Raw genomic sequence first — 26,699 nt, forward strand, 5'->3', positions numbered from 1 at the left:
AATTTGAAAGAAAAGCCCACTAACCTGCTATAAGTAAGATACTTTAATGACCCTTGGGACACAATCCTTTCCTGATATGGACTGGAACATAGGTACATCAGTGAAAAGTGGAAAGCATTGTGGCTTTACCTAAATGTGTCATTGTGGTAAGGTACTCTGAATTTAATTAACTTCAAAATTTTACTTCTGGGACAATTTGAAGGGAAAGAATAACCATCCTAAAGGTAGAATGAAATTATTATTAAATAGAGGTACAAACAAGCAGAGAAACACAGAGATTCTTCTTGGGAGCATGATAACAAGGTGATATTTGAATAGACTGTGAAGGATGGAAAGATAGTCTGCAGCAAGATAGTCACCCACTCTAGGCACTGTGTTTCCATCAGTTGAGCAGTTTTCACCTAAGATAGAAAGAAGAAAAGAAAAAAATAAAAGAGATAGATTTGGATGGATGATAGAGCTCTTTAGAAAGATAGCCGGCTAGGCAGGGTAACGGTAACCAAGTAATAAAATGGTATCTTGGTAAACACTTCGTTTAGGTTTTGGGGCAGAAGGACCAAGTTTATTTTTATTCATTCTCTGCTGAAAGGCAATTGACTACATTTATTTTGGCCCACCAGGGAGGAAGGAAGGGCATGTCAGTTTTTCAAGAAGTTGTTTACTTTGACAGGGAATAAATCCTGGTTTCTTTTCCATTTGCTGATTTTTCTTTAAATATGGAGAGAAACTATGCAATAGTTAAAAATATGTCACAACATAAAAGTCAATAAACTTATTGTAAAGGAACTAACTGGCTGTTTCCTAAAAAAGAGAGCTAATTTTGTTCTATAAAGTGTTTCTTCAAACATCATTTCAACCATGTGTTCTATTAAAGCCTGAGAAATTTTCTGTAGAGAAGTGTCATGGAATAGCTAGCTGTCAGTATTCCACACCCAATTTCCCATGCATCTAACATTTAAGATATTCTTTGGTGTCAAAACGGGGTTGGGGGGAAAATGGAGCTTCATGAAGACCTATAGTCAATGATTATTTAATCCAACACAATAACATACCTATAGTAGTTTAGTGCTATGTTCTGAAGTGTGTGAATGCAGAAGTAAAAATAAATTGTCAGTGTAATGGTAAGCTAATTTTATTATAAATTCCAGTCTCATTACACAATAATGCACTTTAAAATATGAGGCATTTATGGTAAATCAATTTATATACTACGAATGAGAGGGAGTTCTCTGAATGAAATTGCTAGGTATTTATTTTGAAACTGTTACATGAAAAACAGACATCTTAGAATTCTGCCAGAAATATTTTTCTTTTTGAGAAAAGCAGAGGTTCTAAGTTAGACATTCTTCAGTGGAAAAGATAAGTGACATGAAAGCTTATGAGCATTTATATCTATCATTGAGTCAGGAAAAATGTCTAGCCAGAGTTTTAGTAATCCTTTAGGATTTTCTGTCAGAGATATGGCTAAATCAGTGAGTAGATTAAGTTATAGATGATTATTAGTTCAAAATCTTTCATCCAAGGATGGAAGTGAGTAGAGCTCATACTAGAAACAATGGTATATATAATGGTTCTCAAATGCTGGCCAGGTGACCAAAAGGCTGAATCAGAATCACCAATGATGTTTTTTAGAAAAAAATACAGATTTCTGCCCTCAGTTTCTGTTGGAGATTCTGATTCAGAAGATCTAGGGAAGGACTCTGAGAATTCATATTTTCAGTAAGTGCTCCAAGTGATTCTGATCCATTGACAGGTTTGGGAACTAATGACTAGATTGGAGCAGTGCTTGAGATCAGAGAAAGAGTCAAGACTTCATTCAAAGGAGAAAAACCATTCCACTTGTGGTGTAGAGTCTGAGTCTATCTGAGTTCATGATTTGAAAAATGAGCTGATAGCTTGAAATTGGGGGGAATACTTAAACCATAGAAATTGGCCAATGCTACAAATCAGGGCATTTCCCCTCTCTAGAAAGCTAGCACACTACTTTCAGTGGGGTTATTCTCACATTTTTTTTTCAAAGATTTTATTTATCCATTTGAGACACACACACACACAGAGAGAGAGAGAGCATGAGCAGGGAGAGAGGCAGAGGGACAGGGAGAAGCAGGCTCTCCGCCGAGCCAGGAGCCCGATGTGGGGCTCGATCCCAGGACCCCGGGATTATGACCTGAGCCAAAGGCAGACGCTCAACCATCTGAGCCACCCAGGTACCCCTATTCTCACATTTTTAATATGTCTGCCAAAGGAAAATCTACTTAGGTGATAGGATACAACTGGTACATAAGTGACATTCAAGATTTCAAGTAAGTTACTCTAAAAGAGACTGCTCTTCTAAAAGAGAAAGACAGTATTCCTCAAAGTATCTTAGTACACAGTCATAATTATATTTTCCCTTTTACTTCTGTACCTTAGCAACCAACCAGGTTGAGCCTCCATTCTCCTCTCAGCCCTGGATTCAGCTGGAAAGATTCACATTTTTCCCTTGTGTTTACAGACCTTAAATGCACTGTCCTTTACATTTTTTTTTCTGAGTTGTAGAATAAATTTAGTTTCAATGATCTCTACTAGCTTTAAAACAACAAACATCTCTGGAATCCTCAGAAGTGCTTTCTTGGCTACAGAAATGTGTAGTTGATTGTTTGGGTCCCACAGTTGGTTCTGCTTAAGGCTGGAATAAAGAGGAAGGGAGAATAGAGTTGATTTAATTATTCACAGGAATAAATCTTTTGGCTAGTAGATTTGGTTTAGAGCTTTTTTTATTCAGGTTTGATGAATTTATGACCATCAATTAAAAATGTATACATAAAGACAATAACATTTAGCAAAGTGCTTGTCAGGAGAGCGGGAGGGAATAAATAGCCTGGAACATGAATGGTGCCAATAAATCCTTGGTTTATTTGGCAAAGAGCTAACTGTGAACACAGTCCCAAGATTTATGTCACCAATATTTGAATGGAATAATGTGTCCAGGTAAGTATTATATTAAATGTATTCTATGAGGAAGAATAACATGAGTTCATTTCACTTTCTAGATCAATTCATTAAAGTCAACAAGGGCAATCATTAAGAAGTAGGACAAACACTGTGTTTGTACTTTTAGAGGATAAAATAAAAACAGCCCCCAAAGAAGTATCAAAGGCATCTCTTCAAGGCAAGTCTTCCCCTAATTGCTTTCACCCTACCCTACACTTTCTCTAAGACACTCACTAAGACACTCACTGTAGTGTCTCTGAGACACTACAGAGATACTCACTGTATCTCTTTCATTGCATTTTGCTCATACAGTGGGAATGATAATAGTACCAACATCAAAGAGCTTTTGTGAAAATTAAATGAGTTAATACACATACAGACTTTTGAAGAGTAAACAGAGACTAGTAGGCACTCAACAAATGTCAGCTATTATTTATTATATCATCATCATCACCACAGTGTATTGAAATAATCTGTTACTTACATTTCTCCCCATTTAGAATTAAAGAGCTTTTAGGGAAGACCTTTTCATCTTTATAGACCTAGTGGTTTACCACAGTGCCTGGCATAGAGGAGGTACTCAATTAGTGTTTCCTGAGCTAAACTGAGGCATAATTTATACTTCCAGTAAATTTTGTCTGGGCTGCTGCTTCAGGCTTTCAATGGTTCCAAACTCCTGAGAAGATATTAAGTAGGAAGTAAGGGAGAGATGTTTCCATAAATCATCCCTGGCAATCCAACAGACTAGACTGCTAGCTTTAGTTACCATTATGTTTGTGATTATTCCACTGATAGAAATGTAAGGTTTATTATTTCCTTGATATACAATTGTAGGCTCTAGCACTTAGAAATGAGGAACAAATATATAGAAGGAATCTTCTAGGATATGTCTTTCCAAGTGAAGTCATCATATAGATACGTCTCTTTACAATAGCAGTATTTTCCAGTGTGTTCTGTAGAACACAGGTCCCACATGATACTCTGTAAGAAAAGCGTTCTTTGGTTAAATTTAAGAGATACCTCAAAGCTTTATATGAAGTGTAGAATGAACATTAGCATATTAAATGCTCTGAGAAATCCTGAAGAAAGAAATCTTTGATTGATTCACCATTTCTTAAATTTGAAGGTCATAGAAAAAATTTTCCTTATCTAATTCCTATTGACATCTCATGTAGTGTTCCATTGAATCAAACTTTGCAAAATGTTATACTATGGAAACATATTTATCCAGATACCCATTTTTTCTCAGTAAATGTCTATGTAATTCATTTTTATAAATTCTAAGTCCATATGCACACAAATAGAAATGCAAAGCTTGGTTAATCTGGATGCTCAGGGAATAGTGGGATGTTCCAGCCAACTTAACTGTAGAGTAAGTGCTAAGATGCATTTAACCTTTGTTGAAAAGCATTCTGGGGATGCTTGTCTGGCTCAGTTGGTAGAGCATGTGACTCTTGCTCTTGGGGTTGTGAATTTTAGCCCATGTTGGGTGTAGAGATTACTTAAAAATAAAATCTTTAAAAAAAAAAAAGAAAAGCATTCTGAAGCAATCTTAAACTTTAGTATGATACAGTCACCTGGGAATTTTGTTAAAGTGCATATTTGATTCAGTAGGTCTGGGATGGGATAAGAAGTTCTGCATTTTCTAATCAGCAACTGGATGATGCCAATGGGGCTGGTCTATGGACCACACACTGAGTAGCAGGTTACTTTTCTGCCTTGGTAAGCAAAGTAGAATAAATATAATAAAATTGTTATTTTGAATAACATTGTACATGTTGATATAAACACACACTGAGATAGTTTAAATTTTTTAATATCATATCATAATATTGACTTGTTTTCCTGATACTACCTTCCTCAGAAAAGAAAAGTGGGAACTAATGGGGAGAAAAGTCCTAGTTATAGCAATATTTCTAACAGCATCTAGCATGAAATCTGGTACACTGTAACATTAATGTTATGTACAGGGGCCCCCGGGTGGCTCAGTCAGTTAGGCATCTGACTCCTGACTTTGGCTTAGGTCATCGTCTCAGGGTCCTGGGATCAAGCCCCACATTGGGTTCCGCACTCAGCAGGGAGTCTGCTTGAGATCCTCCCCTTCTCCCTCTGTCCCTTCCCCTACTTGTGCACGTTCTTTCTCTCTCTCTTTCTCTCTCTCATAAATAAAGAAATCTTTATAAAGTAAAATGTTAGGTACATTAACTTATTGATCATAAACTTCATTATCAGAATTAATAATTCTGAAGGTGATACATGGACACATCCATTAAGGAGGTGGTCAGTAATATGAAAATATTACTAAATAAAAATGAAAAAACTCTCCTAAACATATTGTCAATCCAATAATACCTTACAGAGTATGAATATAGGGGAAAGGATTAGATGTTCTAATAAATGTTGGGAGTTACCCCTGGCTCAGAAAAGGGAAGAGAAGAACAAAAAGAATAATATTCTGAAAGAAGGTACCAGTAAAGAAATCCATGCTAGGGAAGCTGATGCAGACAACTTGTCCCAAACATATGCTGGAATATTAATAAAATGAATGGAGATGTGTCTTCCTCAGCTGTCTAATCAGTGGATCAGGGCGCTGTCCAGAGAAGGAAAGAAGGAAACACAGATCTTCCCCACTAATCCATCTACCTCCTACAAATTATGCTAAAAGGACTAAATTGGTATCAGTTATTTTCATAACCTCCTTACTTGGTGCATTAAATACCATGAAGGTATTTGTTTAGGAGTGATTAGCAGTTTGACTCATTAGTAGTAGTTTCTATCTTCAAGTCTTTCAGAATCCCATGACAACTTAAAGTGTTGAGGAACTAATTCAGAAAAAATTTGTTATAATTACCTTGTAATGTTTCCTTTTTTAAAAAAATACATTAATGTGGTCTTGATGGGAGTTTTCACTGAAATGGCTTTGATGCTTTTGGTCTTCTAATACTTAGATAATGCCTATAAATATCAACTTGGCAGGGCCCAGGAAAATTATGCTAACTGATATTTATTGGCTGATTATCAACTACTTGTGGGTAGTTCAGTCAGCTCCATGTCACTGACTGAGATGTCCAAGATGAGGACATCTCCAGCCAACCACCCATCTTTCCTACTACTCTCATTCCTTTACCTTTTCTTGCCCTCCCCCCTTCTTTCTTGCCTCTATGGGCATTCTGCATTTTTTTCAGTTCTCAGAATATGTCATGTTCTTTCTTCCTTCTGTTCCTTTTTGGCACTTTTTTTTTTTTTTCCTCCAGACGGAATACCCTTAGCCATGTTATGTTGATTCCTATTAAACTTCAGGTCTCAGGACTTACATCAAAACTCAAAACACTCAACTCTTGTTAATTGCTCCTCCTATGAGCTCTCTTCCATACACTCTAACACAATACTGATCATACTTGTGTGATCTAACATACATGCACACACATATATACACTATTTGCCTACATAAATATATGTATACATACATATATACATTTACACACACACACACACACCTAAACATTGTGAAAAGACTGTGTCTCTCTTATGTGTTTGTTTTAGCTACAGTCTCACATTTTGCTTATTTTTTATAGAACTGGTAGTTTGGGGACCAAAACTTATAAATTCTTTTTTTGTACAAGTCTCTAGAATAGTTATATAAGTAGTGACCATTAACAAGGAGTCACCTTTTAACTAATCTTCTTTTTCATATTCTTTTTATAAAATTCTGAAGTGGTGAGCTCTCTAGGATATCAACAGCTAGAGCTGTTAACCTTTTTATATTTTGTAAGAATATGAACCATAGCTTGAACATAGCACAGTAACAAAAAGAAAACAAAACAAAAATTTAAAAAGGTATTTATCTTGGCTCCAAGTCTGCCAATAAATCTTTTCTATTTCTGTTTTTAATGGTTTTTTGTTTTGTTCCCTGATGTATCCTAAACACTTGGCACATAACAGGCACTCGATATATATCCATTGGATGACTGAATGAACAAATATGTAAGTTAGATACATTGTACAACATACTGTTTCAAGTGAATGCTATTTAATTGTATCTTTGAAAATGTATTTTGAAAATGTTGCCTGTTTTCCTACAAGATAGTTACCTTATCTAAGTCACTTAATGATAAATTAACTTCCTTTCCTATTTTATCTGCTTGGTAGTACATTCTCGTTTTTAGACATTTCTACTAGTGGTCTGAAGAATGCAATACACATATCTATCTATCATCCATCCATCTATCTATCTATCTCTCTATCTATCTATCTATCATCTATCTTTTTTTTAAAGTAATTTTTAAGTAATCTCTACACCCAACGTGGGACTTGAACTCACAACCTCGAGATCAGGAGTCGAATGCTCCACCAACTGAGACAGCCAGGCGCCCTCTTTTTTTTTTTAATCTTATTTCATTTTATTATTATTATTTTAGTAGGTTCCATGCCCAACTTGGGGCTTGAGCTCATGACCCTGAGATTAAGAGTTACATGTTTTACTGACTGAGCCAACCACATACCCCTCTATTTATTTAAATATATCCTGGAGAAAATGGTATTAGGACTGAATATATTGTGAATCTAAGCAATTTTATAAGCAGACCCTTCATTCAGCCCTTGGGGTTAAGAAGCCTTTAATTTATTCCCTAAGGCCCTGTGGATTTTAAAGAAGTAATTACCTTTGACATAGGTATTTTTGATCAATAAAGAGTAGAGACTCTGTAATATTATTTCCCACCTTCTATCATATACGATAATAATAGTTGTTTTAATACTAGTTTTCATTTCTTGAGGTAAGCTTACTATAATAGGCAATGTGCTAAACAGTTCACATACTTTATCTTTTTTAAAAAAAAGATTTTATTTATTTACTTGAGAGAGAAAGAGATAGCAAGAGAGTGCACAGCGGGGAGGGTGGGGTAGAGGGAGCAGGTGAAGCAGACTCCTCGCTGAGCAGGGAGCCTGATGACTCCTGGGGGGTGGGGGGCTTTATCCAGGACCCTGGGATCATGATCTGAGCCGAAGGCAGATGCTTAACTGACTGAGCCACCCAGGTGCCCCTCACATACTTTATCTTATATAGTTCTCATTACAACTCTACAGGGAGAAAAAATATCAAAGTCCAAACAGCTTTAATAGCTGGCATAGGGTCACACAGTCATAAGGAGCAGGGAAAGCTTCTATTCTAGATCTTTTCAAAGATTATTAAAATGAAAGTCTGAGTACAGACAAGGAGCAAGAATAAAAAAGAATTCTCAGAGAAATATTAAGATGTAGATAGAAATTTTGAGCTCAATGTTGAAAGTGAGTGGGGCCACCTCTGTCTTCTACAATTTGAGAGAGAGCTTGTAACAAGCAAGCCCACTCAAATTTCATGTAGATATCACCTATCTGATGTTAAAAATATGTATTTTCCAAGAGCAACAGAATTTTTTCCTTTAAATTAAAAAAACAACAAGATTTTAAATGATTATTTCCCATTGTATTGCTCCCTTCCTGTCACTGTTTTTGAGCTAGAACATGGAGTCCTTGGTGGGGAAAGGAAGTGCATGTTCATCAATCTCCATTAACAATCTTGAGTGTTTTTTGTCATCTAATAATTTCTGAGTTGATAGATGTATAACTACTCACATAGTTAGATGAGATATTCATCCACATTGGACATCTACTGAAGCTCCAACTGTACCCTTTATGGTCACGTTTTAGATAATGTCTCATTAATTAAGCAGATCTTTTAAAATTCTACTCTTTTTTTCATATAAACCTCTTGGAACTATGCTAACAAAAAAGCAAAATCCATTCTATAAGAATTTAGTATTTTGGGGGAAGAGTAGGGGATTATTCTTATGTTCTAAATTAGTTTATGATACAGGGGTACATAAGGGCAGTGTCAGCTGAAGTGTATTCATAATGACACCAAAACCCGTGGTTTTTCAGGTGTTCAAATTCACTGCAGAGATGAAAGCTGGAATGACCCAAGTACAGATAACCACTCTTTATTTCATCAGTTTGAGTCTGCTTATTGCCTACGTCCTACACATATATTTAGTCTTAAGATAATTTCACATACTTTTTTTTAAAGTAATCTCTACACCAAACGTGGGGCTTGAACTCATGACCCCAAGATCAAGAGTCACATGTTCTACCAACCACGGCAGCCAGCTGCCCCTTAAGATAATTTTAAACATATCTCTCTCTCCATCATCCTTTTTTTCTGTTTTATTTGTCTTCTTGTTTTCCCAAATGTGGTGCTACGGGAAACAATTTTACTTCATGCAGAGTGATAAAAGAGATTACTCTTATGAATATTGTACTCTTTTCACCCAACAAGTTAACAATCCATTCCTCTTATCAATGAAGAAATGAATGTGTGTGTGAGTGTACTGTCTGAGAATTTCATGACCTCTCTCCCATGGACCAGCGTATGAAGGATGGCAAGATTCATCTCTTTTGTACAAGTCAAGCTCCCCTCCCCCCCCCCCCCAGTAATCACTAGTTCACTTACTTTTGCAAGCATCTGGAGCAGAGAAGGGTCTCCGGAGGTCCCGGTAGAAGCCTGGCTTACATCGTTGGCAATGCTGACCTTCTGTGTTGTGCTGACAGTCATTACAGACACCACCGCTGCGATTACCTGATGCCTCCCACACATTAATGTCAAAGTGACAGGCATCAGCATGCCCATTGCACTTGCAGGCTGAGGGGGGAAGAGGCATGGGAGGGAAAACAAATCATTTAAAACGACAGGTTCTCTAATATTCAGGCAGTTAAAAATGGGGTAAGCTGATTGCTAATTTTTTTTAATTCAAGTATAATTAACATACGTGTTAGTTTTTAATTTGATTTTTAGCTTTTTAAATAGTGCACATTTTCACAGTACAAGAATCAAAACAGCATATAAAAAGGCGGAGCCTTTTATTTAATTTAAAAAATTAAAAAATTCAAATTAAAAAAAATTAGGTTTTAAGATATGCCTGAAAATCAGCAAAGTGTAGATCTGTCTTCTTAGGCAGAGGTAGGACTGTTTCCTTAGCAACTGGGGTTGACACTTATTTTGGAAAGACTATTTGAGTGGCTACCCATTTTTTTCCCTCTTTGACAGTAATACTTCACCATTTCCATTCCTGCTGCGTCCCAAGGACCAGTATGTCATCACTAAGAGTCCCCTGACTGTGCTTAGAAAACTCTACATTGTCAGACGTTATATGAAAATGAAAATTCATATTGCAGATATAGGCCTGAATTCATGCTCTCTAATGAGCCTCGAAGGAATTTTGTAGTGGACAGGGGTTAGTAGCTTGGCAGGTAGATTGATTTCTCTCATGAAGCACTATTCCTCAGCTATTGATGTACTGGTGAGTACAAGACAGTCTCCTATAGAAGCCTAGGTTCTTTGTGTTTTTGTTTTTTTTTTTTTTGTAGAAGAGGTTTGCATTGTTTCTTTTGTAACAATTTCTCAAAGGCATTTATAAGATTATCAATAGCACCAAGGGACAAGTCTCTGTGTTCTATATGTATTTAGATACACAAGTTGGTGTCTGTGGAAAGAGCAGAATGGCACTCTAGGAATTTAGGAGAAATTCTTTAGATTCTCTTGATGAGTGATTTAGAATAAGAATCCAGACTTTTTCCTGGAGGTCAACTGTGTTTGTGCTATTGTTTTTTCATTGTTTCCTTGACATGTTATGATATTTTGACGAGATTCATAATCTTTAAAAAGCATAATATAAGATAATTTAAAATTTACGCTTAGAGGAAATCCTTTACATTTCCTAGAAACTAAAATAAATCAATTAGGATTCCAAATTATGTACGGGAGACTTCCCACAATGTTACTGACAGTGCTTGCCTTTAAATCCTTGTAAAACTGAAGTTTGTGAGTATAAACATTGTTATGGACATGTGTATTTCTCTGAACATTTTGAATTGCAAAGAAAAAAATGGTTTGTATTCCTGTATTTTTTACCCTCTTATCTAATCTCCAACCTCAAACCCGAAGTTAGCCCTAGTAATGCAGTCTCATTCTTGACTAACTGGCTTAATTTCAAATCTGATTTGTCATTTCAAGTACCATAAGTAAAAAGAAAGGCATTATGGTATTATGGAAAAAACATTTAATTTGGAGACTTGAAGAGCTGGGATCAAGTCCTATTATTTACTAACTTTGGCAAGTTACTTAATCTTACTGAGCCTCAATTTCCTGATCTCTAAAGTGGGATTAACACCACCTGCTTGCTTTATAGGGTTGTTTTGAGAACTGAATTTGAAATAGCTATTGTCATGATTATAATTCGATATCTCAGCTACAAGGGTAATTGTATGCCGTAATCGTCAGTTGCTCTTGTGTCTAGCCATGTTTTTATTATGTCAACTTCTCAAGAACAGTGCTTAGGTCCTGGTCCTGCAAAGTGTCCAAGAAAATGGGCAACACATTGTTGGCAAAATAGTCATATTGGCAACTTTGCAAGCAGTGATTGCTTCCAATGGTTGAGGTCATAGTGAGCAGTGATATGGGCTATATTTGTGTAGGTTACAGTGCCTGTCACCCACCACTTTATACTGTGTTTCTAGAGACAACACGGAGTCCACAGACAGTTGACTTTACAAAGAAGGCTTTTAGTCTTGTGGGCTTGGTACTCACTTCTGCACTCTTTAGGAGATCCTGTTTTGCCATCAGCTGCTTCCCAGGGGCGATCGTTGTATAATGGTGCACAGTGTTGGCAGTGGGTACCTGCTGTGTTGTGCTTACACATACACTTTCCATGGACCTACAAACAAAAATAAGTAAGAGCTGTGAGGCACAAACAATGCTGGGAAGGAATATTCTTCCCACAATCTTATCTCATTGGTTGGCTGTATCCATGTGACATTCATTCACTTTCCTAAAGAAATCGTCAAGATGTGAGATCCTTTATTTAGTTTGTCCTGTGATTAATTCAGAGGATTACATAAAAGGGGCACCTGGATAGCTCAGTCAGTTAAGTGTCTGACTCTTGATCTCAGCTTGGGTCTTGATCTCAGGATTATGAGTTTAAACCCTGAGTTGGGCTCCACGCCCAGTGTAGAGCCTACTTTAAAAAAAAAAAAGAAGTTTAGGGCGCCTGGGTGGCTCAGTTGGTTAAGCGACTGCCTTCGGCTCAGGTCATGATCCTGGAGTCCCGGGATCGAGTCCCACATCGGGCTTCCTGCTCAGCAGGGAGTCTGCTTCTCCCTCTGACCCTCTTCCCTCTCATGCTCTCTATCTCTCATTCTCTCTCAAATAAATAAATAAATAAATCTTTAAAAAAAAAAAGAAGTTTACATAATATATTTTTCTTAACTGTCAGTTGTGTGACCCTAGTGAGTAATTCTGAGGTACTGGCTAGATATTTACTTAAATTTTTAACACCTTAAAAAATTTTAAATTCTTTACACAAAAGTACTACATTTTCACTGTAGAAAATTTGGAAATCAGTAAATATGATTATTTCATGTCATAATCAACATTTGAAGTTTATATTTCCAGTACTTTAAAAATACAATTATACACATACATACATACATATATATATTTTTTAAATATTTTATTTATTTATTTGACAGAGAGAGAGCGAGAGAGCACAAGCAGGGGGAGTGACAGAGAGAGAGGGAGAAACAGGACCTCTGCTGAGCAGGGAGTCCCACATGGGGTTTGATCCCAGGAGCCTGGGATCATGACTTGGGCCAAAGACAGACACTTAACTGACTGAGTCACCCAGGTGCCCTGATATACAATTATATTTAAAACTTCTTTTTTCATGTAACAATATATTGATATCATCTTTCCATTTCATTAAATATTCTTGTATAGCATACTTTTTAATGGCTCCCTTGTATGTTGTACAATTTATTTGGCCAATCACCTGTTTTTGGTTATTTAGGTTTTTAAATATTTTTACATATTATACTTTAGTTCTATAACAAATATCCTTGTAACTATTTGTGTACATCTTTATTTAGAATGTGTTTTCCAGAAGTAAAACTGATCAAAAAAACGTGTATTTTTAAGACTTTGAATATATTTTGTCATAATGACCATAATGATTTTCTTTTAATCCCACAATTCAGAGTAGTCGAGTTTATTAAAATAGTGTTTCTCACAAGGAGGAATACGTCAGTAGAATTCTCTAGGATCTGAGAGTTTTATGTTGGATTTTAATATATTTTTTGAATCTTACCAACAGTTTCTAAAAATTAAGATCTTGATCATCTTGAATATTCCCTAATAACTAAGGATTGCCATTAATTCCAGTACCAACATGCACTTATTGACACATGACGTCGTGACTGTACAAATGAAAGCTTTGTAAAGTAGCTCAGAATGGGGTTTCCAAATTTGGATCTATGAGATTTTTTTTGTTTTTTCTTTGAGAAACAGCATAACAGGTAAATTAACATGAAAGTAATAGATAATATCAACTAGTCAACAGATAATTAATGTATATCTACCAGGATAGGTAGTATGTTAGGCAATGTTTGGTACACAAAGCATTACAAAACAATTTCTGTGTTTAAGAATGGTATAATGTAGCTGGATAAAAAAGATTTACATAGAAAAAATTTACAGATAAACAAGACAATAAATACGGAAGAAAAGAAAAGGATGTTGGAATTTAAAAGATGCAGAAATTACCAGAGATTGGCAGTTGTGGAGGGCTTTAGGAAGGGGGTTGGGTTTTAAGCTAGTTCTTAAAAACGGGCAGTGTATCTGACAAGCAGAAGGAAAGAGACTTCCCAGGAAGAGGAAACAAAATGAACCAAGGTATGGTGTTAGGAGGCTAGGGAGAATCTGTGAACAAAGCTTATTTTAATACAGCCAGAATATTTTGACTGCAATGATAAAGGAACTACTAGAAATGACATGAACTTGGAGTGGCCGGAATCAGAAGGAATCAATCCCTAGAGTTCAACAAATCTGGAAATAGCTACACCAGTACATTGATGTACTACTCCTTGACCTCATTTAACACCAGAGTAAGTTGTGTTTTCTTGCCCAGGAGCCCCTTTCTCTTTCAATTCTCTTAGCACAAGTCTTTGGTTCCACTGGTAGAGGCACTCTGGATTATGCATTACCCAAGTCTGATATGACTACTATAGACGTTATGCTCACAAAATATTCAAGTGCAGGAATTATATAGGGCCCAGAGGACTGCAGCCTACTTGTGAATGATCCACGTGAGGCCTAAGTGTTATAATCTGGAAAGTTTCATAAATAATGATTTTGGTGGCCATCTTGCTAAATTTCATTTCTGCATATTGTAAGGTTTTTGTACTTAATGAAAATTAATTATAGCTGTCCCTTTAGTTCTTAGGGATTAATTAAAGTATAATTTTTTTAAAGATAAGATCGGCTCCTTAGAGTACAATGATGTTGCAAAAATTTTTGTTAATTTTCCTTATAGAAACTGAGCTGGTGTTACAGATTCAACTTACTGACTTTGGTCTTGGAATACCCAAGTGTGAGTTGAGTTACACTTGAATACACTTGAATACCCAAGTGTTGAGTGTTTTCTTGGGTTTCTCTTTGTGACTATCTCTCCTAGGAGCTGTTTATATGTAAAGTCCCACAGAGTTGTAAGATACATCTCCATTCACACATGCAGGTGAGTTCTAAAGACAAATGTGCACTTAAATTTGGATATCTGCAGGAATTTAATTTTTACTGCTCTATAAGAGTGTGGTCTTTTGGGGTGCTTGTGTGGCTCAGTCAGTTGAGCTTCTACCTTTGGCTCAGGTCATGATCCCAGTATGCTGGGATCAAGCCCCGTGTTGGGCTCCCTGCTCAGAGGGGAGCCTGCTTCTCCCTCTCCTCCCCGCTTGTGCTCTCTCTTGCTATCTCTGTCTCTCTCTCAAATAAATAAATAGAATCTTAAAAAAAAAAAGGAGAGTGGTCTTTTTATCCCAGCTCTTGGAAATCTGATTTTTCATATATTCTGGGAGAAATGCTCCAGTCTTACTGCTTTTATTAAATCTTTTAAACTCAACATTCCTTATCATGATGGAAAAATAGAAACTCTTTTTCAGATAACTTTGGCATGGGAAGATTCTCTAAAGGCTCTCAGTAAAAGCTGGATGCCGATTTCTAGCAAAATAGAGTCTTTGGAAAAAATGAATATGAAAAATCTCCCGAAGTTGAAGAATTTAGTAAAGTGAAGACACAGTTCTACCTGTGTGACACATTTCCACTGGCAGAAGTTGGTAGCATAATGAAAATTAGTGGGAAGAGTAGTTTTGTAATTGTCTAAATTCTATAACCTGTAAAAAAAAAAAACAAAACCCACATACAGAACTCCTAGGATACAAATATTTGATGGAATTAGAGTCAGAATTCCTAGAATAAGCCACCCCTAATTCACCACTGCTGTTATGTGGAGTACTATCTGAGGGGGGCATTTTAGAAAATGTTAAGTCTAAAGTAAATATGGTAAAGACCAAGGTCCATAAATGCTATTTGTATAAAACTTCTTAGTCCTCAAGGCTGTGTCTTAAAGAACACATAGGATTTTCCTTAGGGACAAAGACAAAAGAAGATAAGAAATCCAAAGGAATATTCTGGGAAAAATCCATAAATAAAGAGGGCATGTGTTGGGGAGGTGGGCTCTAAATAGATCGTGGAACACATTAAATATCAGCTTAGGATGCTGGAATTTACCCTGTAGGTACTGAAGATCTGCTGAAGATTTTTGAGTAAGGAAATGATTAAAAGGTATATTAAATACACTTTCTTTTCTTCTTTCTAAAAAAACCTTCTTTCTACCTCATTCCTATCTTGTCTCTTGTGTTCTTTCTTCTACTTCCTCTTTTACTATTTCTTTACCATATATATATATGTTATATATATATACATACACACACACACACACACACACACACACACACACCAGCTTATGGTTGTTTCTTTTTTACCTCAGTTTATGGTTTCCAACAGCCAGTGGCACTCACATGTATTTTCTGATAATGCTCAAAAATTTTAAATGCTGTTAATTCTTATTTTATTGCCTTTTAGCATTCTTTCTCCTTTTAAACAACCTTTTATTGAATATAAAGATAGATGTTGTGAAGTATTGTTCGTTTTCTTTAGAGGAACTAAACTATCATTATAGGTCAATTTATCAGGTTTGGTCTTAGAATGCCCAAGGCCTATAAGTAATTTCACCCAGCTCCTAGGTTAGCCCTGGCCCACAAATTCCAGGCCTCAGGAGGCCACAGACATCTAGGGAAACCTCATCAAACATTCACATGTATCACAAGAAAATGGGGACAGGTCAGTTCCCTCTGGAGTAAAGATTTCAGAGCATTCCCTTGCTCCCACATGCTGAGAATTGGGATGAACCTCCCAGGGTCTGAAAAATGCCAGTCCAGCAAATTTTTCTGCACACAGAAAAATTCAAGGAGCTGTCATTTTGAGAATTACCAAAAATAGCTGTAAATCATTATCTAGACCATCTGAAACAAGAAGTCCTTCCTCAGCGATACAACTGTTACTGTTCAAGCTTGAAAGATCACCCACTATTTGATGCTCGTGAAAAATGTGCAAGTAAAACTAGGTCTTTATTGAAAAAAAAAACCAACAGAAAAAGGAAACTTTAGTAACAAGTTAAACATAGCTCTAGTTTGGTACACAAACATGAATTAGATAAAGGGCAGGAAAATGGGATTAAGTACCTAAGGTGTAGCTGAAGAAGAGTGGTGTCTGGTTGTCTAATTGGAAAAGGAAAAATTGACTTTAACAACAAGTTTATATAACTCCTAATTATCTAAGAGGTACACCTTGGCATTTTGGTTATTCTATGCATTTCATAACCCCCTTTCTTATACTAAGTACTTTATTCTGTTAATGTCAAAAATTTTCCTACTTGTATCTAATATTTATTTGTTGTTAATATTAACCTATTTGCAAGTCATTTTTAGCATACTTAAGCAATTATTGGAACAGCATGCTCATTAGAACAGTATGCTCATTAGTAGCTATGCACTTTAGTGACAAATATATATTAGAGCCAAATAGATAAGGAGAGAAAATGCAATTTCTTCATATTTGAGGCTACAAACATGGGAATCTAGGGTGGGGGCAAAATGAGGAAATCATTATCTTTCACATCCATCACTGAAAGATAGATAGGTCTTGCCTCGAAAAGCTGCTTCTTCATTGTTGTTCCTTTTTGGGCAGGAGACCTTCTAGTAGTTTGCAACCTTGGAGTTTAGTAAATTGGTCACAGCAAGAGGTTGTGAGAATTGTGAGAATTGGGGGCACCTGGGTGGCTCAGTTGTTAAGCGTCTGCCTTGGGCTCAGGTCATGATCCCAGGGTCCTGGGATCGAGCCCCGCATCGGGCTCCCTGCTTGGCGGGGAGCCTGCTCTCCCTCTCCCACTCCCCCTGCTTGTATTCCTGCTCTCGCTATCTCTCTCTCTCTGTCAAAAAAAAAAAAAAAAAAGGTTGTGAGAATTGGATCATTGGCAGTGTGAGGTATATGCGTTGGACAATCACTTATCAAGATGTTGTAGAATACTTAAATATCAGGTGGGAGATTGGCTTAGACAACTTTTAGGGTCCTACCAGTCTTAAGGTTCTATGATTTTAAGGCCTGCGTCTCTGTGTTGGGAATACTGATTGGTTGCAAGCAACTATCCATAATCTTTTCTGAACTACCAAAGAAGACTTATGTGGCCGGGTCTTGCTGCCATCTCACAAAAGCAGAACATTTCCAGATCATCTGAAAACCAAACAAGGGAGAGAGCTAGGAGAATATCTCTTTTTTGCTGCAGGCACTTCTTGTGACACAAATGAAGAAGTAAGTAAATGTTAATAGTCTCTGCAGACTTTCATTTGTTGATACTGACTATACCTAAATGAACATAAATTCTATTCTTTTTATTTTTCTCCTACTGTTTTCCTGCCCCGCTGCATTTCCCCCACTGCTTGTGACTAAAGAAATTATAGACTAAATATCATTCTAGCTCCTACCTTCCAAATAAAGGTATACTTCATCATCCAGTGATGCTTGCTACAGACATTCACCATAATGGAAATTAACGGAGCAAAAAATCAATCTGATTAACGCTTTGGAGCATTAATTCAATTCTTTTAGGAATGCCTGATAAAATTTGCTTCCCAACTGCTCTCCAAGAAAGAAAGGAACAGCTGTTGTTCATGTCCTACTAAAAATTAGAATGAAAATTAGTGGGGGGAAAAAGACTTTACAGCTAAATATTCAGAAATTCTTGAATTTCATAAAGTAAGTGATTTTCTTGTGCTTTGGTGCCATCGTTTACATATATATGATTTTATTTTCATCTTTCCCATTCAACTTTGAATTCCAATGGCAAATGAGTCTTCTTTTCATGCTGTCATTGGAACTTTAAAAAATGTTTGTGAAAAGAGAATGCAAACAGTGCCTATTCTATGAACCAAAGGAAAATGCCCACTTATAGGCAGCTGCAGCAATTCACGGAACTCCATTTAGCTATGACAAATGATTTAGAAGTGGAACAATGCTACACAGCAATTTAAGACAAAATGTGAAGGCAAAAACTGATTAATTTCTAAAGAGATAGTATGTCCCTTTTAGAAGAAAAGGATTAACTTCTAAAAGAATGAACTTCTTATGCATGCAAAGAGATAAATTCTAATAACGGGCTAGGCTGTAAGAGCCTGCTCCTCTTATGTGGGACAAAAACGCAGACAACAATGCTACAGCACAAACCTTTGAATAGAAGGCATTGTGAGGAAAACATGTCTTTTCATTAACAAATAAAATATTCCTTTTTCCCATTAAAGGTTTGCATGTTTTAATTTAACAGAAGATGTGGGAGTTCTATGGTGAATATGAAGCATAATAATCGAGTTCGGTGGAAAAGGGGGCTTGAAACATACTGTCAGAATGGGGCAAAAACGTTGAAGGCTGAGTATGCTAAACCCTTGCCCAATAATATATATAGCAAGAATGCAACCAACTGAAAAGTTTTACAATCCGTTCATTGGTCTGAACTTGGACACTAGAGAAAACAGCTCTTGTAAGAAAGTACAGGCAATAAAATAAAGATAGGTATAGAGCAGAAACAATTATGATTAAAGAATGAAAATTGGCCAGTACCTTGAGACTTCTGTCGTCTCAGTTAGCCAGTTGCCTGAAATTCTTCCCGTAGAAACTCATTCCTTTAGCTTTAAATGGGGTTGTAGGTCCAGGAGCTCCCTACAAAAATGCTCTTATGCTCAAAAGGGGCAATTGTTGTTGCCCCTTAATTATTAGCAACAAGCATATCAGCTGGGATTATAATCATCTGTTCTCAATCCTAGAACTGGACTCAGAGTTGCCTAGAGGAGGAAGTGGCTTCCTGATTGAGGGGAAGGGAATGTCTTAGGGGGAAAGGGAAGGAGCCAAAGACAAACCATGCCTATGTTCTCTATCTTGCCAAGAACCTTGCTTTGGCTGATAGGGCTGGAAAAAAACATGAATGTAACCAGTGCAAATTTCATAGGAAAACTGTATTTAATACACCGTATGGTAATTATGGGTTTATCTGCCTCTCTCCACTAGACTGTAAGCACTTTGAGGGAAGAAACTGTGGGTTAAATTTCTTCGAATCTCCAGTAACTGACATATAATAGGTTTTCAATAAATATGTGTTAATTTTTTTTCATTCGGTAAATATATTTTAATGGAGCATTGATAATATTAGTTACTGGATTTAGTTCCATTTTATAAACTTCCCAAGAAGGCAGGGTACCAGTTATGCATTTGAAGTGGGAATAGGATACTTTCAATTGTTTGTCACGAAGCAGGATTTTGGTTAGAATAGGACTGAAAGACATTCAGGTTTGTCCAGAGTGCCTCCTATAAGGTGTATACTAGCTCACATTGGGGCAAGGCATGTTGGTAAATATGTTCTCATCTGTAGTAGTCATTTCTAGTTGTTCTGGAAGATCTGTAAGGTTAAGGAACATGGGTCAGTCATGGAGAGGAATGAGAATAATAATAACAATAACGATGATGATAAATAATAACAACAATAGTAGTAGTAGATAATATTGAGTAGCACTATGTACTGGGCACTGTTCTGGTTTACTGTATAAGTATTAACTCCTTGGATTTACACAAGAACCCTCTAAGGTAGGTACAATGATCATTGCCATTTCACAAAGGAGGAAACTGAAGTTCAAAGAGTTTAGATAATTTGCCTAAGGTCACAAAAGCCAGTAACTGCTAGAGCGACAGTATTTGAATTCTAGCAGTCTGACTCCAGTCATCATCTTAATCCCTAACCTATGTTACAGACAAAACCCTAGGGAGTAGTATGCCAAGTCCCTTTATGGTGTCATCTCAACAAAGCAGATGTGTTCCAAAACAATTTGTCCTTGAAGAGTTCTTCAGGACAGAGGTTGGTTTGGACTCAAAGTGAGTCATTTCATGGGGGTTCTGGTCTTGAGTAGATTATTAGTCCTATTCCTCTGGGAGAAGCCTAGCAGTTTTGGAGATAGGAGAATACTGGAAGATTGGCCCCCATCTCCCACACCTGGCATGAATAAGTTGAGGGCATGTAAAGGATCTCATTGGTTCAGTGTAAAACCTGAGTACTGAAAATTCTAATGCCTCCTAGGGGCATTTCTGGGCCACTGCAAGTTTTACTTCTCAGAAACTCCAGTGAATAAATTTACAAATGAAGATGATAACAAGAATGTAAATGAACTCTAATTAAAGATTTGCTCTTTGTGGACAGCACCTCTTTTATATTATTTACTCTGCCTATTAGATGTGATCTGGCAGGGATAGCAATATCATATAGTGTGGTGATTTTTATAGTCAGTATTATTTTAGGTTATTAATAGCAGTAATAGTAGTATTTTAGGTTATGGAGAATGGTTAAGTGAGAACACTGTACATAACCTAATGATTCAGATATATTTTTAGATTTGGGTTGCTGGGTTATTTCCATTTTTTTCAAGTACAAAATTTTGTATGCCCCCAAACTGTGATTTGTGTACCTAAATGGCAATTTATTTGTGCCATTGTGCATGCTCTTTACCATAAAAAATCAGGAGTTGAAGTATTCAGAAGCATGCATACACAAACACACAAGATTTTCAAATGCTACCAAATTTGTGTACTCCAAATTGTGTACATTTATTCCAAGATTGTTTAAAAATGTGGTTCAGCAGATCTTTTTTTAAAATAGTAATACAGCTAAAGTAAGAACTAAAATCAAGTTTTGTGGGTTATCTTTCAGCATACATCATGGCCCCTTTTGAAAAAATTAGATGATTGGTCAAAACCAAAACAAAAGAAAGCAAAAACAAACTCGCTAAACATACCTGTCTGCATAAAGGAGGGCAGAAACTGCTTCAGGGCAGAGAAGAGCAAAATTTGTGCCTTTAGATAAATTACAAAACACTTTTGGGTTTAAAAATATTGTTAATAAAGTAACCTCATTTAAAAAGCCAAGTGAAAGAAGGTCTTAAAACATTCCCATTGTTTTAAAATGTACTATTGACTCAACAATGTATTTTTTTGTAAGTGAGCACTTTAGTTTAAATTTGGGGTCCTTGAGTAATTTTAGGTAGGATTCTCTCTCATCCTTCAGAGTAATGACTTCTTAGAACAAAGAAAATCTCTTCTTTTTGTGAGTCCAGGGATAGGGATTACTTTTATTTATTACCAGGGGGTTAAGAGGTTTAAATGTACTGTCTTTTGAGAAAGATGCTTTGCATTCTATCTGTAAGTATATTCAGTATTCTTTATTTGTCTATAGATGTGTGGTTCTTTGAATTTTCCTTTGAATAAGTTGTAATGTCTTACTGGTCCTTCATTAACTAATGAGTTAAATAAAATTTTTGACTTGTGTTTATTTTATACCTGAACGAGAGTCATGACTTCACTCTTAAAATTATCCTTGGGGCGCCTGGGTGGCTCAGTCGGTGAAGCATCTGCCTTCAGCTCAGGTCGTGATCTCAGGATCCTGGGATCTAGCCCCACATGGAGCTCTTCGCTAAGCGGGGAGCCTGCTTCTCCCTCTGCCTGCCACTCCCCCTGCTTATGCTCTCTCTCCTCTCAAATAAATAAATAAAATCTTTTAAAAAATGTATTCTTTAACACTGCCATTTCTTATCCTACACATGTTCTTCCATCTATCAAGACTGCTTAAACATATACTTCTAAAAGTGGAATTTCAACTTGCTTTATATAGCCAAATGGGTTTTGATGTCTTATATTTTCACAAGATTGATTCTACTGGCTTCCTCTTTTCAGTATCATCAGGTACTTTATCTTTCCTCTGGGGACTGTAATAAATATTTCTGCCATAAAAATACAAATAGCATGGAACTAAATATTGTGATGCTCAGGAGGCTTGTGAAGATTACACTTATATAAGATCATTCTATTACCAACTTATGCGATTTTCCCCCCACCTTCAAAATACTTCATTGCATAGAACTGTTTTCTATTTGTTATTTCTTTCCAATGGGTTTTAAGAATTATTTCTGACTACTGCGTTTTTAAAAATGATGTATGTCCAACAGACATATTTATTTGGATAAATCCTACAAGTGAATAGAGCTAGATTATATGCATAATTTGGTTTCAGATTTGCATGTGTACAATGACAGTATAGTAAGGCACTATGATTTTAAGATGTTCATTTCATGTATCTAAGGCTTTCTTGCCTTATAATATCAAATTGGCTTCTCTTCTCCATAACAGCCACAATTTTTTCAGCTTTAAGATATAGAACAAGAGGGGCGCCTGGGTGGCTCAGTTGTTAAGCGTCCGCCTTGGGCTCAGGTCATGATCCCAGGGTCCCGGGATCGAGTCCCATATTGGGCTCCCTGCTCGGTGGGGAGCCTGCTTCTCCCTCTCCCATTCCCTCCCTGCTCTGCTTGTGTTCCCTCTTTCACTGTGTCTCTCTCTGTCAAATAAATAAATAAAAATCTTTAAAAACAAAAAATATATAGAAGAGAAGATTGACAAATATCATTAGATTCTTGCTGTAGTTCTTGTCCTTAGGCAAAGTTTGAGTTTTCGACAAAACTGTGTAAGAAGCTATGTCATTATATAGCTAAGTAATTTGAAATTTCTTTCAAGCCAAATTGCTCTCTGGTCACTGTGTCCAGTTACTACGACAGTTGCTATGTAGCTATTCAACCTGCTCCATCTCTGTTCATTTGATCTCAGTTTTGTTTTCATAACTTCACTTTGCACTTGTCTTTATACACTGAAACTTTTCCGAGGTCACAACGCAAATCAGTGACAGAACAGGGAACAGGGCTCCCAAGAGAGTCCTCACAAAAGGCCCTGTCTTAGAACAGTGATGTAATCAGGAGGATTTTTTCCCTTCCCACCAACACCTAAAATAGCTTCTCACGATAAAATCTCTTTGAGGGGAAAAGAGATCATATCACTTTCAATTTCTTAGTACCTATTTAATTTTAATAATTTTAGAAAAAAAAGCAAAAGTGGAATTAACAGTGTATAACTTCTAATATACTGTTAAAATTATTAACACAATAACTATGAGACAAGAACCTGGGAAATTGAGTGAAGGCAAAAACTAGAACTCATTTTGTAAGCAACCTATCTGTCAAGCAGCATTTGACACGAGAACGGAGGAAGGATTTGTGGGGTTTTATTCAATGTCTTTTCGGATTTAGATGGTTTTTATAATGAGTTGGGGGCCAGGTAAATTCTATCAGAAGTGCTGTGGGGGATTAATAAGTACTTTTCATCCTACTGACATTCACTTGCTCAATGTGTTCACATAGCTTCTGGTTATTTTAAAGGAAAATTCCTTGTCAGAGACTATTTTGCATTCTCTTACAAAGTTTTTTTTTTTTAATTTAATTCATTCCAGTTCACATTTCCCACTGTTTTCCTTCTTTCTTGACAGCTCTGTTTGATTGTCACTCAGTATTCTATACAGTACAGAGGGTATTACAAAAGTTGACTTGTTTAAGATAAATGAGCCCCTGATTGTGGTACAAGAAGCCAGTTGCTAGGGCATGTTTTCTTCCATAGTCTTTTGTTGTTGAATTAATTAATTCATTCAGATGCTTCTTTTCATATCGGAAAATTGCTTGTTTCTAGGTGAATCTTATAAAATGTAGTCTTCATGATTGAGTATGCTCATATTAAAAAAAAAAAAACCTAAAGCTTGTTTGGCAACTCTATCAGAATTCAGAGTCATTACGAAATCTGTGATCATCTGTATATGGCCAGAAACAACAGCCAAGGTTTTTGGAAGAATTAGTTTTCTTCAATACCCATCCATTCAAAGCTATCGCTCTTAGAAACAGTCAGCTTAATGACCAAGACTTTAAAAGAAATATATTCATTCTACAAAATTCCTCTATAACCAGCCATGGGTTTTTTGTTTGTCTGTTTAGCTATTGATTTTTCTTATTGCAATTATATTCATGTAACATAAAATCTATAATTTTAACTATGTTTAAAGTGTACAATTCAGTGGTCTTTAATATATCAAAATGTTGTGCAATAATTACCACCATCTAATTCCAGAGCATTTTCATCACTCCCCAAAAGAAACCTCATGCTCATTAAGCAGTCACTCCCCATTTCTCCCCAACTCCTGGCAACCACTACTGTCTTTATGGATTTGCCTATTCTGGACATTTCATATAAAAGGCATAATACAATATGTGGTCTTTTGTGTCTGGCTTCTTTCACTTAGCATAATGTTTTCAAGGTTCATACATGTTGCAGCATGCATCAGTACTTCATTCCTTTTTATGGCTTGGATAATATTCCTTTTTAAAAAAATACATAGCTTTCTTTGCATCCATTATTTTTCATTTATTTTTTTATGTTTCAAGTTTTTATTTAAATTCTAGTTAGTTAACATACAGTGTAATATTAGTTTCAGGAGTAGAATTTAGTGATTCATCACTTACATATAACACCCAGTGCTCATCACATCAAGAGCCCTCCTTAATGCCCATCACCCATTGAGCCCATCCCCCATTCCCGCATCCCCTCCAGCAACCCTCAGTTTGTTCTCTATAGTTACGAGTCTCTTTTATGGTTTGCCTCTCTTTTTCTACCCCCCCACCATGTTCATCAGTTTTGTTTCTTAAATTCCACATATGAGTGAAATCATATGGTACTTGTCTTTCTCTGACTTACTTTGCTTAGCATAATATGCTCTAGCTCCATCCACATTGCTGCAAATGGTAAGATTTCATTCTTTTTTATGACTAATATTCTATTGTGTATATATATATACATCTTTATCCATTCATCAGTCAGTGGACATTTGGGCTCTATCCATAACTTAGCTATTGTTGATAGGATAATATTCCATTGTACAGATATACCATATTCTGTGTATCCATTCATCAGCTGAAGGGCACTGGGGTTGTTTCTGCTTTTTGGCTGTTGTGAATTATGCTGCTATGAATGTTCATGTCCCAGGTTTTATGTAGATATAGGTTTTCAATTCAGCTGGGTATATACTAAGGAGTAGAACGGCTGGGTCATATGGGTCATGTGTTAGGGTTCCAGTTTCTCTACATCCTAGCCAATATTTATTATTACTTATCTTTTTGGTTATAGTCATCCTACTGGGTTTGAAGTGGTATTTCATTGGTTTTTATTTGCATTTCCCTAGTGACTAAGGATGTTGAGCATCTTTTTTTTTATTTAAATTCAATTAGCCAACACATAGTACATCATTAGTTTCAGACGTAGAGTTCAGTAATTCATCAGTTGCATATAACACCCAGTGCTCATCACATCACATGCCCTCCTTAATGCCCACACCCAGTTACCCCATCCACCACCGACCTCCCCTCCAGCAACCCTCAGTTGGTTTCCTATAGTTAAGAGTCTCTGATGGTTTGTCTCCCTCTCTGATTTCTTCCCATTCAGTTTTCCATCCTTTCTCCCATGATCCTCTGTGCTGTTTCTTATATTTCACGTATGAGTGAAACCATATAATTGTCTTTCTCTGATTGACTTATTTTGCTCAGCAGAATAACCTCCAGTTCCATCCACGTCAATGTAAATGGTAAGATTTCATCCTTTCTGATGGCAGAGTATTATTTCATTGTATATATATACCACATCTTCTTTATCCATTCATCTGTCAATGGACATCTGGGCTCTTTCCATAGTTTGGCTATTATGGACATTGCTGCTATAAACTTTGGGTGCAGGTGCCCCTTCAGATCATTCCATTTGTATCTTTGGGGTAAATACCTAGTGGTGCAATGCTGGGTTGTAGGGTAGCTCTATTTTTCACTTCTTGAGGAACCTCCATACTGTTTTCCAGAGTGGTTGCACCAGTTTGCATACCCACCCACAGTGTAAGAGGGTTCCCCTTTTTCTGCATCTTCGCCAACATTTGTTGTTTCCTGACTTGTTAATTTTAGCCATTCTGACTGGTGTGACATGGTATCTCATTGTGCTTTTGATTTGTATTTCCCTGATGCTAAATGATGTTGAGCATTTTTTCATGTGTCTGTTGGCCATTTGGATGTCTTCTTTGGACAAATGTCTGTTCATGTCTTCTGCCCATTTCTTGATGGGATTATTTGTTTTTTGGGTGTTGAGTTTGATAAGTCCTTTATAGATCTTGGATACTAGCCCTTTATCTTTCATTTGCAAATATCTTCTTCCATTCTGTAGGTTGTCTTTTGGTTTTGTTGACTGTTTCCTTTGCTGTGCAGAAGCTTTTTATCCTGATGAAGTCCTAATAGTTCATTTTTGCTTTTGTTTCCCT

General features: G+C 36.4%; 1 protein-coding gene across 2 annotated transcripts in view; it reads right to left on the reverse strand.

The window, feature by feature from the left end:
- Window positions 1–26,699, reverse strand: part of NTN4 (netrin 4) — a 108,080-nt gene that overhangs the window by 30,560 nt on the left and 50,821 nt on the right. For both annotated transcript variants that reach the window (XM_028105453.2, XM_028105452.2), the window contains exons 4-5: window positions 11,594–11,720; window positions 9,461–9,649 (exon numbers count right to left, since the gene is read on the reverse strand). In XM_028105453.2, coding sequence (XP_027961254.1) covers window positions 9,461–9,649; window positions 11,594–11,720 — 316 coding nt within the window. The remainder of the gene's footprint in view (window positions 1–9,460; window positions 9,650–11,593; window positions 11,721–26,699) is intronic.

This window comes from Eumetopias jubatus, unplaced genomic scaffold, assembly GCF_037043125.1.
Source record: "Eumetopias jubatus isolate StellerSeaLion01/CBP00866 unplaced genomic scaffold, mEumJub1_p1.0 scaffold_8, whole genome shotgun sequence".
Classification (NCBI taxonomy): domain Eukaryota; kingdom Metazoa; phylum Chordata; class Mammalia; order Carnivora; family Otariidae; genus Eumetopias; species Eumetopias jubatus.